General features: G+C 40.4%; 5 protein-coding genes and 1 long non-coding RNA gene across 11 annotated transcripts; 3 read left to right on the plus strand and 3 right to left on the minus strand.

Moving 5' to 3' along the window:
- Positions 1 to 340: 340 nt before the first annotated feature.
- Positions 341 to 8,667, minus strand: LOC133469487 (uncharacterized protein C7orf50 homolog). 3 transcript variants are annotated; one of them, XM_061756639.1, is made up of 6 exons: positions 8,539 to 8,667; positions 8,095 to 8,175; positions 7,639 to 7,758; positions 2,831 to 3,024; positions 1,794 to 1,875; positions 341 to 1,175 (listed from the first exon to the last, which is right to left on the minus strand). In XM_061756639.1, exons 1-6 carry the CDS (start codon positions 8,578 to 8,580, stop codon positions 996 to 998), a joined length of 699 nt encoding a protein of 232 aa, XP_061612623.1. In that variant the 5' UTR covers positions 8,581 to 8,667; the 3' UTR covers positions 341 to 995. The 3 variants fall into 3 exon arrangements, with proteins under 3 accessions (XP_061612623.1, XP_061612622.1, XP_061612624.1); XM_061756638.1 differs by having other exon boundaries at positions 8,038 to 8,175; XM_061756640.1 differs by lacking the exon at positions 7,639 to 7,758.
- On the minus strand, positions 3,512 to 7,581 carry LOC133469490 (uncharacterized). The gene is made up of 2 exons (XR_009785714.1): positions 7,477 to 7,581; positions 3,512 to 4,789 (listed from the first exon to the last, which is right to left on the minus strand). It is a non-coding gene; the product is annotated as an uncharacterized LOC133469490 (long non-coding RNA).
- LOC133469483 (uncharacterized) lies at positions 4,503 to 7,590 on the plus strand. The gene is made up of 2 exons (XM_061756635.1): positions 4,503 to 4,642; positions 5,333 to 7,590. The coding sequence occupies exons 1-2, from the start codon at positions 4,640 to 4,642 to the stop codon at positions 6,365 to 6,367; spliced, it is 1,038 nt and encodes a 345-aa protein (XP_061612619.1). The 5' UTR covers positions 4,503 to 4,639; the 3' UTR covers positions 6,368 to 7,590.
- A 344-nt stretch (positions 8,668 to 9,011) lies between the features above and the next one.
- On the plus strand, positions 9,012 to 10,871 carry LOC133469109 (ubiquinol-cytochrome-c reductase complex assembly factor 4). 4 transcript variants are annotated; one of them, XM_061755735.1, is made up of 3 exons: positions 9,012 to 9,253; positions 9,372 to 9,425; positions 9,757 to 10,871. In XM_061755735.1, exons 1-3 carry the CDS (start codon positions 9,156 to 9,158, stop codon positions 10,076 to 10,078), a joined length of 474 nt encoding a protein of 157 aa, XP_061611719.1. In that variant the 5' UTR covers positions 9,012 to 9,155; the 3' UTR covers positions 10,079 to 10,871. The 4 variants fall into 4 exon arrangements, with proteins under 4 accessions (XP_061611719.1, XP_061611720.1, XP_061611721.1 ...); XM_061755736.1 differs by having other exon boundaries at positions 9,760 to 10,871; XM_061755737.1 differs by lacking the exon at positions 9,372 to 9,425.
- Positions 10,872 to 11,067: 196 nt separating this feature from the next.
- h3f3d (H3 histone, family 3D) lies at positions 11,068 to 13,321 on the minus strand. The gene is made up of 4 exons (XM_061755739.1): positions 13,186 to 13,321; positions 12,407 to 12,546; positions 11,551 to 11,704; positions 11,068 to 11,465 (listed from the first exon to the last, which is right to left on the minus strand). The coding sequence occupies exons 2-4, from the start codon at positions 12,532 to 12,534 to the stop codon at positions 11,337 to 11,339; spliced, it is 411 nt and encodes a 136-aa protein (XP_061611723.1). The 5' UTR covers positions 12,535 to 12,546; positions 13,186 to 13,321; the 3' UTR covers positions 11,068 to 11,336.
- A 585-nt stretch (positions 13,322 to 13,906) lies between these two features.
- c19h8orf33 (chromosome 19 C8orf33 homolog) lies at positions 13,907 to 15,757 on the plus strand. The gene is made up of 5 exons (XM_061755734.1): positions 13,907 to 14,011; positions 14,372 to 14,682; positions 14,775 to 14,865; positions 15,073 to 15,219; positions 15,302 to 15,757. Exons 2-5 carry the CDS (start codon positions 14,470 to 14,472, stop codon positions 15,511 to 15,513), a joined length of 663 nt encoding a protein of 220 aa, XP_061611718.1. The 5' UTR covers positions 13,907 to 14,011; positions 14,372 to 14,469; the 3' UTR covers positions 15,514 to 15,757.
- The last annotated feature ends 247 nt before the right edge of the window (positions 15,758 to 16,004 follow it).

A 16,004-nucleotide genomic window follows, 5' to 3' on the forward strand; every position in this document is an offset into this window, starting at 1 on the left:
TTGGTTGAGAAATGTGGATTGATCAATTTATAAAATGTATTTTTAATTTCAATGGAAATGTGGGGAAAAATGCTTCCAACAAAACTGGAATTTTGTGAATGTGAAGTTTGAAGTGGTTGAGAAATGTGGAAGGATTACTTACATTTGTAAAATTTCATTTGACAAATTTCAATAGGATTTCTTTTTTTTGTTTTTATTTTTTTCATGAACGTGGAAAAATGCTTCCCGAGAGCTCCTGACTTCTGTGAATATTTAGAAGTTGCAGTAGATTGAATTGGCTGAGAAATGTGAGACATAGCATGTTGGAAAAACTGCTGGGAATAATGACAAATATTTAATCTAATGTGCTCTTCATATTTATTAATGAATGCTGCATATTGAGTTTTGGAAATACAATTCAGAAAAACGTCGTCTACGTTTTACAGACTACTATCACAAGAACATTTCTGGTGTCAGTGTTAGTTCCCCCCCAAAAAGCGGAAAACATTCTCTTAAAAAGTACTCTAATTGTTTACAAAATGTAGTAAAATACCGTCACTGTATTGAATAGTCTTAGCAGAGTCACCCTTATGTACATCTAGACGTCTAGATGTCTCCTTATTAAGGTTGAAAAGGGTGTAAAGTAGGTAAATTCCGTTACGCTGCGATCAAGCGCGAGCATAAAGTGTTGTGATTACCGTTTGAAAATGTGTGCAAGAAAGTTTGAAAAGAGTGCATGGAGGAACAAAAGAGGAGGAAATTCCTCGTCTATGCCTGTTAATTCCCATGCAAAGTTTCCAACTCCCTTCATTTTGCAACCCTTATTCCCTTTTTTAGATGACTCTTAATAACAAGTATTAAGTATAAACAAGGTGACCAATGACATCATCAGTCAGATTTCCAGGCCTCCAATAAGCCAGTATAAATGTAACCATACAGTATGCGCAATTTAACACATACAATGTGAAATCGGAATCCTAATTGTCATTGACTTTGTTCTGAGATCAGTGTGGTCATTAGGAAAGCATCTGGATGACTTCTCTGGCTCTGCGCGCCCTCTTCTGGACGTCTCCATCCTCAGGCGCTCGCCCCGATTCTTGGACCACGACGAGGGCCTTCTGGACTGTGGTGTCTCTCGACCCCCCTCGGAGCCCCTCCAGGTACTGCAGCAGCGCCGAGAACTTCTCATCTTGAATCTGATTGAACGAGGAGGAAGAATTTAAAAACTTATTGAAATTTGCTTTTTCCCTTTACTGTTACCGTTGATTAGCCATCACAAAAGTGCAATCTGACATACATACATACAGTGGATATCAAAAGTCTACACACCCCAAATGTAAGATTTTTGTGATATAAAATGAGACCAATATAAATCATTTAAAACCTTTCTCCACCATTAATACGACCTATAATCTGTAAAACTATATATTTTTTAATATTCTAATATTCTCTGTGTGTCACACAGAATTTTTTTTATTTTTAAGATGTTTTTTTTTTTTTTTCAACGAAGATAATCAGAAATATAACTTGGACAATGTTAATGTTGTTAAAATAAAAACATTTAAAAATAAAGACACCAAACTTTTAAACAGTTGTGGCAGTGTATATAATTCTTTTTAGATTAGCATATTTTTAATCAGAATGGAAAACAAATTTTCCCTGGATTTTCAGGACATACAGCGTTGAATACACATTTCTCTTCTTTTTTTTTTTTTTTGCAAAACGTGTCAAAAACGTCCCAATCAAATGAGAATATTAGGGTGTAAAGCTTCTTCCGTAAACAGATGATGACACGTGTGATGCATTTACTGTACCTGTTCAGAATCAAACATGTTCTGCAGTAACCACGTCTGCCGTGTCTTCTGAAACTTCCAGCCGGCACGATTGTGAGCCCAGCTGCGAAGACAACAAAGGATTTGGAGCGGGGTGCTTCTCATACTGGGGTGCCAACAAAATCATTTACTATAAATTATGTAGTATTCGTTATTAAAAAAAATAATAATAATAAAAAAAAAAGGCATACCTACATTTGGGTATCAGTGCTCCAATAAAGCAAACATAATAAACCGATTAGTCCCTACTTTAGTTTTGGTCCTAATAAAAGCTCAGATATGATTGATAAGATAACATTTATTTTTGGGGAGAATTTAGTCCCATTTTTAAGAGAATACACTAGGCATATTTTCCAGGATAAAAAGGTGTGATATTACAAAAATAAAGCATTTTTTTTTTCAAATTCATTTATTTACACACAATATGACTCTCTTCCCTTGTGAAAATTTGCCTTTAATATTAAGACTATCTTTGATTACATGTACAGTATATACCGTGATAACATACGGCTTTCTTCCTATAAATATTAGGACTCTTTTCTTGAAAGAAATAGACTATATTTTCATGAATACATTTTTTTTTCACAATCGTAACCTAACTTTTTCTAAAACAAAGGCAACTTTTTGATTCCTACAGGCAGTGGTTCTCAAATTTTGTAGACCAAGTGCCACCTCAAAAAAAATGATCAGTTTGAACTTTAGTACTCCGTTTAAATATGAAAAAATAGGAAATTGTACCTAACTAATGATTACATGAAATGTATTGCACATAAAAGTGAAATAAATTGTACCTACATACATGTTTAAAAACAAACAGTTCTTCAAGATTAAATGCAAAGGTATTGAACCTAAAAAAGTTCAATACAACCGAAATGATTCTTTGGTGTACCACTAGATGTCACATTTCGGGATGTGATCTGCACACAAGAGTTTCCAGTACATTGGGCTCGAAGCAGCACCTTGCGAGTGGGACATCGTGTTTTTTGTGTCGAAAAGAAGAAGTCAAACCAGGCTCTTACCAGCTGAGGTAATCCAGGGCCTGCTGGGACGCGGTGGGCCCAGACTCTTCGTTTTTGGGAGAGCTAATCCCCTCTGCTTTCAGCCTCTTCTTCTCCTCTTTTTTCCTGATCTTTTTCATCTTTCTCTCCAGGACCCGCCTCTCCTCCGGGCTCAAGTCCTCCTCTCCCTCGGGAGCGTCGGCTGGATCTGAAATCTATCGCAAGGAAAGCAAAACAAAAAGTTCAAGACAGTTATAACCAATAGAGATCATGTTTTGAAGTATTTACACTACTGTCCAAATGTTTGGGGTTACCCACACAATTCCATGAAAACACTAGTACACAGCTCTGTAAAAAAAAAAAAAAAAAAAAAAACACTGCAAAAATTTGCAACATCAGAGAAACCGATCTTTCCAGAGCGTCATACAGTGGACATAAAAAGTCTACACACCCCTGCTCAAATGCCAGGTTTTAGTCTTATAAAGAATGAGACTAAGATAAATCATTTTAAAACTCTTTCCACCATTAATGTGACCTTTTCAAATGTTCTTAGTTTATCTTTTCAAGAGGGGAAGCTAAAAATAAACAACAGAAATGTGGTTGAAAAAGTGTGCACATCCTCAAAACTGGTATCTGTTTAGAATCAACTTTCATGACACCATACAAAAAATACAAAATCTCCCCAACGCATGTGGGGAAATGTGTTAGCAAAGAAAATTTATTTATACAGCGCATTTCATACAGAAGGTGCTTTACATGATTAAATGTTAAATGTTAGGTTACATAAATGGTGGAAAAAGGTTTTAAATGAGCGAACTTGGTCTATTTTTCAATATCACTGTAGAAGAAGGTGGTTTTACTATTGCATCCAAATGATCTCATGTTTGTCAACGTCCGCTCTTGAAATGATAAAAATCTATTGAGTTGAACAAACTATATGTCAGATTAATGGTGGGAAAAGTTTTGAAATGATCTTGGTCTTGATCTTGGTCTCATACTTCCTGCTATTATAGCGCATGTAAAATAAATACAAATAAATCAGCAATCAAATAAAATCCCATCTGTCTTTGAATAAAAAATCGTATATTTTCCTGCCGTTATTCTCCATGCAGCCAGTTTCCTGAGTTGAAATTCTACCGAGTGCAATTTGTAAAACCAAGTAGAAGCAAAGCTTTAAAAACAAACCAAAAAAAAACACACAAAAAACCCCACTTCCTCTTGCTTTGCAGGTTGACAGGGCGTTTCCTGTATTTGCAACACCGTAGACATTTTTAGTGTGCGGTCTATACTTTGTGCAATGCGCAACATCATGGTGCTGGATTACAAATTTTATTGAATTTTTTTGTCAGTTGAATCCAATTTTTCAAATTTCATGAATAAAAATGTAGAGCAACTAATACTGGTGTGGGGGGGGGGGGGGGATAATAATAACAAAAAGAAACCAATACAGCCCGCTTCAAAAACAAAATTCGATCCTCAGGGGAGGCGAAACAAGGGAGCAAGTATGTTTTCGGATTTAACGGTCCTCGGTCTGCAAGGCGAAGCGGAGAAGGTGAGAAAAGAGAGAGGGGGGAAGGAAAAAAAGAGGGGCGGAAAATTTTCTGATCACATGGCCACGAAGTCACTCAGAAAATATGCTGGCGGGATGCCGCTCGCAGAAGTGTAACCATCTTTCGTCGTGAGCGCTTGCGTCCCCGCGACGAGCATCTTCGTCTCTTTTGTCAGCCCGCTTGGCTCGGACACAAGCGGCAGCCGTCGAGTCGGGAGATAAAAAAAAAACGGGAGACGAGTGAGTGACGACAACTACACACACGTACAAAAAAAATAAAAATGGTAAGTGGAAACGTGTTGCAGCTGAGCAGACAGTTAAGTTCCTCTTGACCGAAAGAGGTGGCAAACGTAGTCACATGCTTTGGTTGAGTAGAAGTGCAGATGCTTGTGTGCAAAAAAAGTTGAGGTGCTGATTCAACTCCTGTATGCCTTTAAAAGTAAAAAAAAAAAAAATTTTTTTTACTGTGAATTGGATAGAATATCCTTTGCTTGTGGGTTTCTAGGCTGGCACAAGACAACAAAAAACAAACAAACCCTTGGGATTTATTTCATTTGAATATGTACATTGGTTGCAAATGATTAAAATGTGGTAAACCGACATCCTTTTCGAGGAGAACGGAAAATTAAAAAGAAAATATGATAGTTTACCACATTTTATTCGTGTGTAACCGATGTACATGTTGAAGTGAAGTAGATTCAACGTTTTTTCAGTGCAGCGTGCAGTTAGCTTGCTAGCTATGCCGACAACCCCGAAAAGCATCTTTCCTGGTCGTAACAATTTACCAAACAGATCGGTCCCGTTACTTGAGCTCGCAAGCGCCGCTGCGTATGATTAATTTTATAAAGACAAACTTGTAGGAATAAAACCTGACTCGTTTTACGCCACTGCATCTAATTGTTGTGTTGTATTATTTTGTCGAGTCATGATGGTGGTACACGGGGAGCCGTACTTGATGTACTTTTCCTTTCCAGTCTGGCGAGCACGCCACGCAAACGCCGCCAAACAGCTCGGCCGCGGTGGTCAACGCCTCCACGCCGTCGCCGACGGACGCGCTGGAGCTGATCGCGGCCGCCGACCTGATCTCCGCGGCCAACCGCGCGTACGCTGTCCTGGCTGCCACGGCCTTCGTGGCTGGCTGCTTCCTGCTCTACGGCTTCGTTGACACCTGGAGAGCGCGGCGCCGCGTGACCTGGCTGGACCGGTTGCTCTGGGCCTTCTGCGGCCTCCAGCTGCTGCTGCTGCTCTTCTCCCTCTACAACGTGGTGCACCGTCCTCACAGCTTGAGGACGGCGGCGTTGGGCTGCGCCGCGCTCTCCTTCGCCATCAACACGGCGTCTCTCTGCGGCCTGTTGGTTTTAGCGCTGATGGCTTACGGTCTCGCCCTCGACCCGCCGTCCAACGGATTTCTGAGGAGGCCTGGCATCTGCGCGGCTCTGGTGGTCCTGCCGTCCGTTTGCATCTCTCTGCTTCTGGCTGGCGTCCGAGGACTGAGCGACGGTCTTCGCCAGGAGACGGACTGTTTTATGGATCCGGTCCACGCGGGAGTTTCGTATGCCGTCGCAAAGCTGTGCTTGGCTTTTCTGATCCCTTACGTTCTCCAGCTGGCACTTCTGACATGCGGCTGCGTGCAACAGAGACAATCAAACGGGAGGTTTCTCTCGGGTTCCGAGCAGACTCCGGTGTTCCTGGCGGTGAGCGTGACGCTGCTGTTCTGCCACCTCTTCTACGCGGCGGCTCTGGTGAGGGCAGCGCGGACCCAGGCGCGGGGCGAGCTGAGCCACCGGCAGCGGGCGTTCGTGAGCGTGGCCGAGCTGGTCTTCTTCGCGGGGAGCTGTGCCTGCCTGGCGCTGGTGCCGTTCGCTCATCGGCCCAGTCGAGAGAGGCTGGTCGGACTGTTCAGGCGGGCGGCCGATCGCTGCCCGTGTCCGGCGCATGCTCAGCCCAACAGGAACATCATCACGCCGCACATCGAGATCACAGACACCCTGCAGGACATTGAGTCGTAGAGCTCCGAATGGCTCTCGTCCAGGAAGACTTCATTTCTTCTCAAGCACAAAATGTATGCAGAGGAGCGCTTCCATGACTCAAATCTTATACAATGGTGCCTTAAGATACGAGTGACCTGACTCGCGATATGAGCCGTCGCTCGGCAGAATTTTCGCTTTGACTTGCAAGCAAAAATTTGAGATACAAGCGCTGTATGGCGGCAGTGAACTAAACCCACTTCACAACAAGCAACAGTGTGGCCGACCTCAAAAATGAGGCTTCAATCTTTTCATTGCCCCACCAAGTCGAAGTTTTTTGAATTACAATTGTTTTTAAAACAACCACAGAGTTTCACTTTAGATGAGTCCATTTAGCTTAATGCTAACAAATAATGCAAAACGTCATCCACGGGCTAACAAATAGCATCGGTATTACGTTGTTATAACCCTTTAAGCAATGGATATTTGACCACAAACAGTGGAACAACGTAGACAGATATAATTTTCACAGGCATATATTCTTCATCCTCTGCAAAGAACGATTAATATTACTGCAGTTTACTGAGGAGGTTTGACCAACCCCATGTTGATCTGCATGTCTGTATTATACTGCCCCCAGGTGGCCAAGGCGCGCACATCAGAAGGAGTGGCACAATGTTGATTGAATTTAAACCCCCCCCCCCAAAAAAAATTTGCAAACAGTTTGCATTTTTATCTATTTAATCATGTCATTACTGTATCTTTAACTTTTCATCAAGTACAATATTATAGAGCGCCATTTTACTTATTAAAAACATCCCAACATTTTTTTCTTGGTTTTTTTTGGGGGGGGGGGGGGGGGGGCGCTGGAACAATTAACGGCATTTTCATTCATTTCAAACGGGGAAAAAAATTGAGATACGAATGTTTTGAGCTACAAGCGTGGTCACGGAACAAATTAAACTTGTATCTCAAGGCACAGCTGTGTAGCAAAACTCAGGAAACTCCAAGGTACTCTCTTTGGAAAAATAAAAAAAGCCTTATTGTTATGAATTGGTCATTTTTAAGCTTAAAAATAATGACGTGTTTGGGCATTAAAGCAATTGTCAGGGAGTCGACTGTTTTCAAACTGGAAAAGACTTCCTTCTCACCACATTGCTGAAGTTCTGAGAGTTTAGACCAGGGCTGTCTGAACTTGTTTTTCCTCGTTTGTAAGCATTGCTGTCACACTTTGCATGTTGACCGGACAGTGGCACAAAAACAAACGCCACATTATCACAGCGCCACATAAATGTATTTTAAATGAGTCATACCTCAATTTGCATTGTCGTCTCTGTTTGCGCTTTTTTTTGTTTCTTTTTGCGCTCCTTGACTTTAGTGTTTTGGTCTTCCTCTACTGTAAGGGTGATGTCTGGAATTTGGACTGGAGCCTCCTGGGCAAGAGGGGGAAAAAAATGCCTGTAAGTGCTGTCAAAAAAAATAATGATTGTAAGTAGGACGGGGTGATAGGGAGTTAAAATAACATTTCAGATTTTTTCAGAAAAATCTGATGTCCAATTATAATCAATGACCAGAAAAGCAAATGACAATGACATAATTCAAATCGAGTTTTGCTTCTTGTTTTTTTGCCCTTGTGGGATTTGCTTAATTTCTCTTGACCCCAAACAATGCAATTGTCTTTTCCAACAAGAAAACATTATTGTTCCACTCACTTCTACTTCCAACCTCTTCCTTTTGCTTTTGCTTTTTTTGGTTTGCTCCACACAAACCTCATCGTCCCTTGGAGGAAACCTCTCCCTCTTTGGGGGCTTCTGTTGTGATTTGTCTTTAGCCATGAGACGATCAAAGTCCTACAAGAAACACAAACAAAAGGTACTTTTAAATGAAAAGAGGTAAACAAAATATATACACGCAGTGACAACAATCTAAAGGAGTAACGCAAACGTGCTAGAAGGTTCACAGGACAGTACAATGAAGTAGGACAAAAACCTGCAACTAATCCTCCTCAACTCACTCCAACAGTTCTTTAGCACCAAGATGCCACTAGCAAAGTAATGTTGTGTTTCAGCGAATAACGGAGGATGTTACAGTTCTTACAGAAAACATATGGCACCGTGCTGACAAAAAAAAACAACCCAAACGACAACACATTATAATTTAAATAAAAGTATTTCTATGTTCATTTATTCCGATAAAAGAGGTATTTTACTTACAACAGCCTGTAGTACCGCTGAGACAAACACGCTGCCTAGCATGTAGCACAACCCGGATGTGACGTTCTATGCAAAAGAAAAAACGCGATTGGATGAAAATATGGTTTTGTGATTGGTCGACATTGTGAGGCGTTCATTGACTGCGTATCTCGGAGGTTCGAGTTTGCCTTTCCCTAAAATAATTTGACTCTCATAGATTTTATACAAATACACATATTTTTATGTCCTACGTGATGAATGACATATTTATAAGAACAAAGAACTGCAAAAATGTAAGACATTTTTTCCCTCCAATAGTTGGATTGAACAGTGTTTAAAAGCATCATGTTAACATTTTACCAGTTTAAAAAAAAAATTAAAAGGCAAAAATATCTAATCTCGAAACACATTGTGTTTCACCAACGCTAAAAAAAAATACTTGACAAAACAAGTACTCCATAATGCGAAACCGTTACGGTGTGAGGTATGGGTAGGAACCATTGCTAAAGGACTGCATTGCAAGGCATCGGAATTAATTATCGGTCGTACCACCCTGTGTTACATGACCTGTGTTGTAAAGCAACGCAAACTGTCCGCTTTCATCGACCTGCGTGTCCTAAAATGACCATTTGCACCGAATGTATGCTACAATGGCACACGTTTGCACTGGTTTGACAAGCAAAACCTTCAGTCGTGCGGCGTCGACGTTATTTCGTCACGTCTGTGTGAGCAAGAGGTGAGTGCTGGACAACATGTGAGGAAATCCTGAAAACAACTGGATGCTGTCATGTATTTTACGACAACTTCATACTGTAGGCTAATATTACACGTAAAAGATAATATTTTTTTTTCAGGCTGTCAGAAGCTGCTATTTGTCCCCTGGCATCATACATTAGGAAAGGTCAAAGGTAAGACTTAGGAGACCAACCCTATTGTGACGCCTACCAGAGACAAATACTATCATAATAAAGACTCCACACTTAAAATTTAGAGCACAAGATTTTTGGATCAAAGATATAAAATCACTTGACCAAATTTAGAGTCAAACGTAGTCTGTAACAGAAGACATTTCAGTTATAAAATGAAACTTTTTTTTTTTTTTTTGCTTTTGTGAAATACTTTTTGTCTACTTGGGGGGTCGGCTTGAGCATGGCAATGAGTAGGAAAAATATGAATTTTGGAGATGTGAGGATTCCGCCCGACTCTGATGAAATCATAAAATCACATGTTTTTCGTCAGCAGTGCGCGGCCTCTCTCCGTGAGCCACCGTCTGCTGGCCAAGCCCGAGAAGCCTGGAGAAGACGCCCAGGAGGGGGTCAACAATGAGCCCGTTCGTTTCTCCATCAGCAAGGCCAGCCACAGGACTTGGAAGGTGGACCGTTCGCTGGGGATCCAGTACAAACGCCCCTGGTGGAAAGTGGTGCCCCTCAGTGTGATCGCTGTGGGCTTCCTGGTCTGGTGCGCCTTGAGAGAAGAGACGGACATTGACGCACAGCTGGAAAAGGAACTTTACCAGCATTTACCTGGATTGGTCTCCAATGAAGAAAATGAGAAAAAATAAATATGTCTGGAATGTAACAGTATATAGTTTTTTTTATATTTATTAGTGACAAGTGGCAGCCATTTTTGTGGAATTTTTATTTGAGCGCTTCTAACACTTCTAAAATCACAAATAATTATTAAAGTACTTGACTTATTCGATTGCCCACACTGCTCTTCTGGTGAAATGTCCCATTTGTGTTAAGTCGAGTTTTTAGGGGAAGCGACGTGTGAAACATCACAGTAATTTCGGCCCGTACGAGCTTATTGGATGTTTTAAAAAGGTGGTGAGACATTGAAATCAAGTTTAAAAGTTTTACTCTAAAGATGTCTGACCAGATTTTAGATAAGCAATGTCAGTCACACACAAGGCATTTTTTTTCCTGACAGGAAAAAAACCAAAACATTCTGGAACTCAGCCGATTTGGAAAATTCTTGGTGCTTTGTACTCAGGTTAAAGTGGCTGTTCCAAACATACTATTTTGACACTAAATTGTGGACATCTTGTTGGTTTTGCCAATGACAGATTGCTTCAGAAAAAAATAAAAATTGGGACTCCATCTTTCAAAATTCTCTTTACAGTTTCAAGATCAGTGCTGCCTAGAGGCAGTTTTTGTTTTGTAAGAATGTAGCCACAATAATTGTCTGCACTGCATTCTTGAATTTGCCCATCCCTAATCTGCACCATTGTATGTAAATGCTACAGCTCATTGCCTTGACTGGTATGTAATTGTGATGTCACTGCTGCATGGTTATTTTCGCTTTGCCGCATTTAAATTATATAGACTTATGTTGATTAAAACTTTTAAAGTTTAGCCATAGCATCCATTCTCCAAGTCTCTCCAAAGGGCATAACTCATGCACCAGTTTGGTAATTAAAAAAAAGAAAGAAAAGAACGTTTCCTCACAGCATAAACATTAGCTGTGACGTCTGATCTTTCTGGATGAAGCAAATGTTACCTAAGCAGTTGTCTTTTCATGTCCCTGGATCACAAACTCAAAAGACACCAGTTGAGGTAGTGGAAAGTTTATTTACAGGAGGAGATCCCATGGCATGCACACAGGATTACAAAACGTCATTAAGATAAATCGCCCTGAGAAAGGCAGAGAGAAATGAGTTTGTCATATGAACATGAAGCACTACTAGTGAATGACAGAGTGAAAGTAAAAAGATAAAAATGTGACACTGGGAGCTACACACTCTGATAATGGTTCACAATTTACAAAACCAGTTTTACTAACCAAACCCACTCCCCAAAACCCATCCTAATAAAAAAAAGTTAAGCACGCTCCCCCCTGATTCGCCTGGCCAGTTGGATGTCCTTGGGCATGATGGTCACCCTCTTGGCGTGGATGGCGCACAGGTTGGTGTCCTCAAACAGACCCACCAAGTAAGCCTCGCTGGCCTCCTGAAAGTTGACAACAAAAAAAAGTCACAATTGAACAATGTTTTTTTGATTCATTGGACTAAATTCAAAGAAGGTGCTTGCGTACCTGCAGGGCTCCAATAGCCGCGCTCTGGAATCGCAGGTCCGTCTTGAAATCCTGAGCAATCTCCCTGACCAGACGCTGGAAAGGAAGCTTCCTGATGAGCAGCTCGGTGGACTTCTGGTACCGACGGATCTCACGTAGGGCAACAGTGCCAGGCCTAGGAAAGAAGACGAAGTGCCAAAATTGAAGTCTGAAATTATTCTCCAACAAATGGGGTAAAAGAGTGGGGGAAAAAAAGAGGATCTGCCGTTTTGCAAAATCCCCCATTTGCAATTTGTGTTTTTTTTGTATTTGACAGGGGTGCAAGAAAGTGATGTTTTGGACAGGCGAGGGTGTGTACACACACACACACACACTAGAATATAGCAATCCAATGTCACTATGTATATACTTTCCTCTTGCACTAATTTTATACATACTGTTATAGCTTAATTGGACCCCGCATATTCACAGTTCAGCATCCCATCGCATTTCACAGAAAACTTCATTCCCATCTGCTCAGCCAGTTCCCCGCTTACTTGAAGTCTTTGACCCCCCATCCCTTAAGATTGTTTATTTATTTATTTATTTATTTACAGCTATTATGATCAATTCTTCATTGATCTTTGGCCGTTCCTGGTCCCCATTTCCCACTGCATAGTTATCACAGACTAACAGGAAAGACTCACTTTTTTTCTTCTTGCTTTCATTTGATTTTAATTTCCTTTAATTCCTCTCGAAGGCTGCTCTTGCATTTGTTTTTAAAACACTGATGGTTCCTCCTATACTACAGTCTACGAATGTTGCCGTGAGAGTAAAATTCTGATTCTGATGACTAAATTATCTTTGTACATTTGTTTAAAAAAAACTAGGTTAGTACCTGTATCTGTGGGGCTTCTTGACTCCACCGGTAGATGGCGCACTCTTCCTGGCGGCCTTTGTGGCCAGCTGCTTCCTGGGCGCCTTCCCTCCGGTGGATTTACGAGCGGTCTGCTTGGTACGAGCCATTATTCACTTTGACTAGCAAAGAAAGAAAAACAACGACAAAAATACAACCATGAAGTTGAACTACAATGATTTCGGATTGACAATTATTGGCGCCAATCAAGCCACTGTGGTCACGCAACGAAAACGTGCGTCGACTAAACAAGTCACTAACCTATTTAGATCATTCAAAGTGAATGTGGGGTTAGGTGTAAAGGTTGCACGTCAAGCTCATAAAATGCAACGCCACCATTATGATACGAGCCATAGTCACGTTTCTCTTTCAACTGAGCAAAATGGCGCCATGTACCAACCTGTGATTATTATTTTTTTTTAAATTTTAAATTCATTCTTCTGTCTCATAAGTCATTTCAACTATAAAATACAGCTTCTAGCCTTCAAATCAAGGATAATTAGTATAGGTTAGTTTTCAGGTGTGTGTGTTTTTTTTAAAATTAGTTAGCTTTAGCCTCCTTGCTAGTTGCTATGGCGCGCACCGTATTGTTGACAACACACACACACACACACACACACACACACACACACACACACACACACACCTCATTAGTTTCGATCACCAATTTACGAAATAGGCAATTAAATTAGGACTTAAATTACAATGGCACTAAAAAAATTCCGTAATTACAAACAAAAAAAAAAGTGTCTGAACGTTACCTTAAGTTTATCTTCTAAGAAGCTGACCGAGACTTGGTCTGCCGACGTCCGTCCACCGTGCTTGTATGCTGTGCTGCTCTGTGCGGGACGCAGCGCTACAACAACGATATTTATAGCGTCATAATCCCCGCCTGTGACCCTCGATGATTGGCTCAAACGCATCAGTAGTCGAAATATGATTGGATGAAAGAAATCTCGAACCCACCCTTCGACTATGGCCAAACGTTATCTTTCTTTTCAAGTTTATTTATTGTCCACATAAAACGATACTACTTTTTGTGCAAAGTTATGTGTGTATAAGATACATGTCCTAAAATAGAATAAAACAAAAATCGCATTTTATTATTAAATCCTATTGACAAAACCCATTCTTTGTATAAATACATTATATGTGTTTTAATGTTAAGAAGATTGTTCGTGGAGTGCCTGTATCCCGCCATTACATGTAAACCCTACATTGGTTTTTGTATGGTTAGCCAACCACTAGTATTAGAACACTACATCAAGAAAATTGACAATAAACAATTCATCGCGTACTGTACTTTTTTGTTGGTTACTGTACATGCCGTTTCCCTCACTTTTGTGTTTGTTTGTATCGATGTTGTTTTTAACAGGTAGTTTCTGACACATAAAATTAAATCCATGCTATTCGAATACACAAAAAAATTAATTAAAAAATACACATTTATAAGCGAGTTTGGTAAATGTTAAAAAAATCTCTAAACTGTTGACTCCGACATTTTTATTACGTAAACTTGACCCAAGCGGAACAACTTTACGTTGGTGAAATGTTCCCTCACGGACGTTGCATGGCGTAACATCCGAGGTAAGTGTTATACGTCGTGAAACAAAAACAACAAATTATTGCTTTAAAGGAAACCTGTTTATGTAAATTATCTTTTTAAATTGTTTGTGTATCTGCCCAAAAAGATGTTTCTGATAGGTCAATATGAATAAGCAAATGGTAAATTACACATACACTACCGGCATGTACTGGCAGTGACATAACGAGATATGTTTTTTTTGTGTTCTATTTCAGTCATGGAATATGTACTTATTGTTGTGTTTTAAACAAGGGATCGTTGATAAATGCATGTGTGTGTTTACATTAAACCGATACTGAAGTCAGAGTTGCCAAGCCCTTCTTGAGTGACAACATCTTCAAATTAAATTTTTTTCCTCAAAGATTAGCAAGGGTCATCTCCATGAGTAAATACTGGAACATCGGTGCATTCTTTACAAATACGGGACAAAACCTCACCCACTGACACATGTGGAGACAACATGGCAGCAGAGACTTCAAGAAGTGCTCACCGCCTCCAAGATGACAGTTATTCCACCGCGCCGGAGGTTAGTTCGCCACATAAACAGCATGCACAGTCAAAAACAAAGCAAAAGAAGAAATCTGCAAAGAAAAAAGCAACCAGTAGCCCTGAGGTACCTCCAGAGAAAAGTGCAACTGAACTGAGTCAACAAGCAGCCGAGAACACAGAGCTGGTTCGTGTTGCTTTTTGAAAGTTTTCACATAGTAAGTACCAATCACTTAAATGGGTTAACTTCATGCGACTTGTGTTTTTTTTCTTCTTCAGAGTGCAGAAGAACAGTTTAAAAGGCAACTGGACTGGTGTATTGAGCAACTGGAACTGGGAATGAAGTCACAAAAGGCCACTCCAAAGCAGAGTTAGTATTGGTTATGTTTCTGCATTTCATTTTAAAGGTGAGCTAAAAATACGTATAAACTTGAGCTGCATCATTGTACATTTTTTTAAAATATTTACTTCATAAAGTATGTATATATCTAGAAACAGACAACCATTCACACTCACATTCATAGCTACACCATCAGTGGCACCAGGTGTGAACATTTGGTGTTTATTTCCCCTGCAGGGGAAGACGCGTCTCATGCGCTCAAAACACTACGCAGCTCCAAAGCTCCCATGGTCAAGAAGAGGCAAGCGATGAGGGCCATGGCGGGAGATTACAGGAAAAAAATGGAGGAAGAGAAGAGCAAGCAGTTCAAACTCATCCAGAGTGGTGGGCAACACATCATAAGATCTTTGTGTGACATTACAAGACACTGTTGTGATTATGTCCCTCCCTCTTTCTTTCTCACCAGAACTTAAATCCGCTCAGGTCAAAGTAAAGTCAGAGTCACCCAAAAAATCGGTTTTCCATCGGAGAGCTGAAGCCAAACAGAGCCAGGCCTCAGAGGGGAACCGGACGCCGACTGAAGTTCAAGATACAAACCTGAAGACTCTTCCAGAAACGTCTACCTTTGTGTTCGCTGCGTCAAAACAGGAGTTTCGTTTCAACTTTTTATCATTTTGAACTCTTGACAAAATGTTGTAACAAATACAATATTTTGACCCTGTCATGAAGCTAAATAAGGTAACCAGAAAATCCATTTTTTTGTAGCTTGTCCTTTGAAATGTGGGTAGACAAGCTGAAGAAAACATGGGAAAAACACGCAAACGCCACATGGATTCTAACCCAAGACCTTTCGACTGTGAGGCAGACATGCTAACCACCATGCTGCCCTAACCAGAACATAATAAACATACTTTTTAATGATTTTCTGAAGAGAATTGTGATATATTAGAGATGAGTACATTTTTTATCAATGAAATATTTTTCCAAACATTACACTTAACGTGTCGAACTGCTGTCGTGGGGACTTTCAGTTTGTGTGTTGCCACAACGAGTCACTCTTACAAAAATGCTAAATTAGCCAATGATAACAACTGAAAATAATACACTGTGTTGTGTTTTTACGGATAAGATGGAGAATTTTTAAACGCCAGAAGTTGATGGTTTTTAGG

This window comes from Phyllopteryx taeniolatus, chromosome 19, assembly GCF_024500385.1.
Source record: "Phyllopteryx taeniolatus isolate TA_2022b chromosome 19, UOR_Ptae_1.2, whole genome shotgun sequence".
Lineage (NCBI taxonomy): Eukaryota > Metazoa > Chordata > Actinopteri > Syngnathiformes > Syngnathidae > Phyllopteryx > Phyllopteryx taeniolatus.

What these genes read in the sequence shown, in the direction of transcription:
- LOC133469487 (XM_061756638.1), bottom strand. Translation starts at nt 8,580, where the DNA reads ATGCTAGGCAGCGTGTTTGTCTCAGCGGTACTACAGGCTGTT. An exon ending in GGAAGAGGTTGGAAGTAGAA is followed by an intron (nt 7,759 to 8,037) that starts GTGAGTGGAACA and finishes CCTCTTGCCCAG; the next exon opens with GAGGCTCCAGTCCAAATTCC. An exon ending in GCCCTGGATTACCTCAGCTG is followed by an intron (nt 1,876 to 2,830) that starts GTAAGAGCCTGG and finishes TTGTCTTCGCAG; the next exon opens with CTGGGCTCACAATCGTGCCG.
- LOC133469109 (XM_061755735.1), top strand. Translation starts at nt 9,156, where the DNA reads ATGTATGCTACAATGGCACACGTTTGCACTGGTTTGACAAGCAAAACC. An exon ending in CACGTCTGTGTGAGCAAGAG is followed by an intron (nt 9,254 to 9,371) that starts GTGAGTGCTGGA and finishes TTTTTTTTTCAG; the next exon opens with GCTGTCAGAAGCTGCTATTT. An exon ending in TACATTAGGAAAGGTCAAAG is followed by an intron (nt 9,426 to 9,756) that starts GTAAGACTTAGG and finishes GTTTTTCGTCAG; the next exon opens with CAGTGCGCGGCCTCTCTCCG.
- h3f3d (XM_061755739.1), bottom strand. Translation starts at nt 12,534, where the DNA reads ATGGCTCGTACCAAGCAGACCGCTCGTAAATCCACCGGAGGGAAGGCG. An exon ending in AAGAAGCCCCACAGATACAG is followed by an intron (nt 11,705 to 12,406) that starts GTACTAACCTAG and finishes CTTCTTTCCTAG; the next exon opens with GCCTGGCACTGTTGCCCTAC. An exon ending in CGGCTATTGGAGCCCTGCAG is followed by an intron (nt 11,466 to 11,550) that starts GTACGCAAGCAC and finishes GTCAACTTTCAG; the next exon opens with GAGGCCAGCGAGGCTTACTT.
- c19h8orf33 (XM_061755734.1), top strand. Translation starts at nt 14,470, where the DNA reads ATGGCAGCAGAGACTTCAAGAAGTGCTCACCGCCTCCAAGATGACAGT. An exon ending in CAGCCGAGAACACAGAGCTG is followed by an intron (nt 14,683 to 14,774) that starts GTTCGTGTTGCT and finishes TTTCTTCTTCAG; the next exon opens with AGTGCAGAAGAACAGTTTAA. An exon ending in AAAGGCCACTCCAAAGCAGA is followed by an intron (nt 14,866 to 15,072) that starts GTTAGTATTGGT and finishes TTTCCCCTGCAG; the next exon opens with GGGAAGACGCGTCTCATGCG.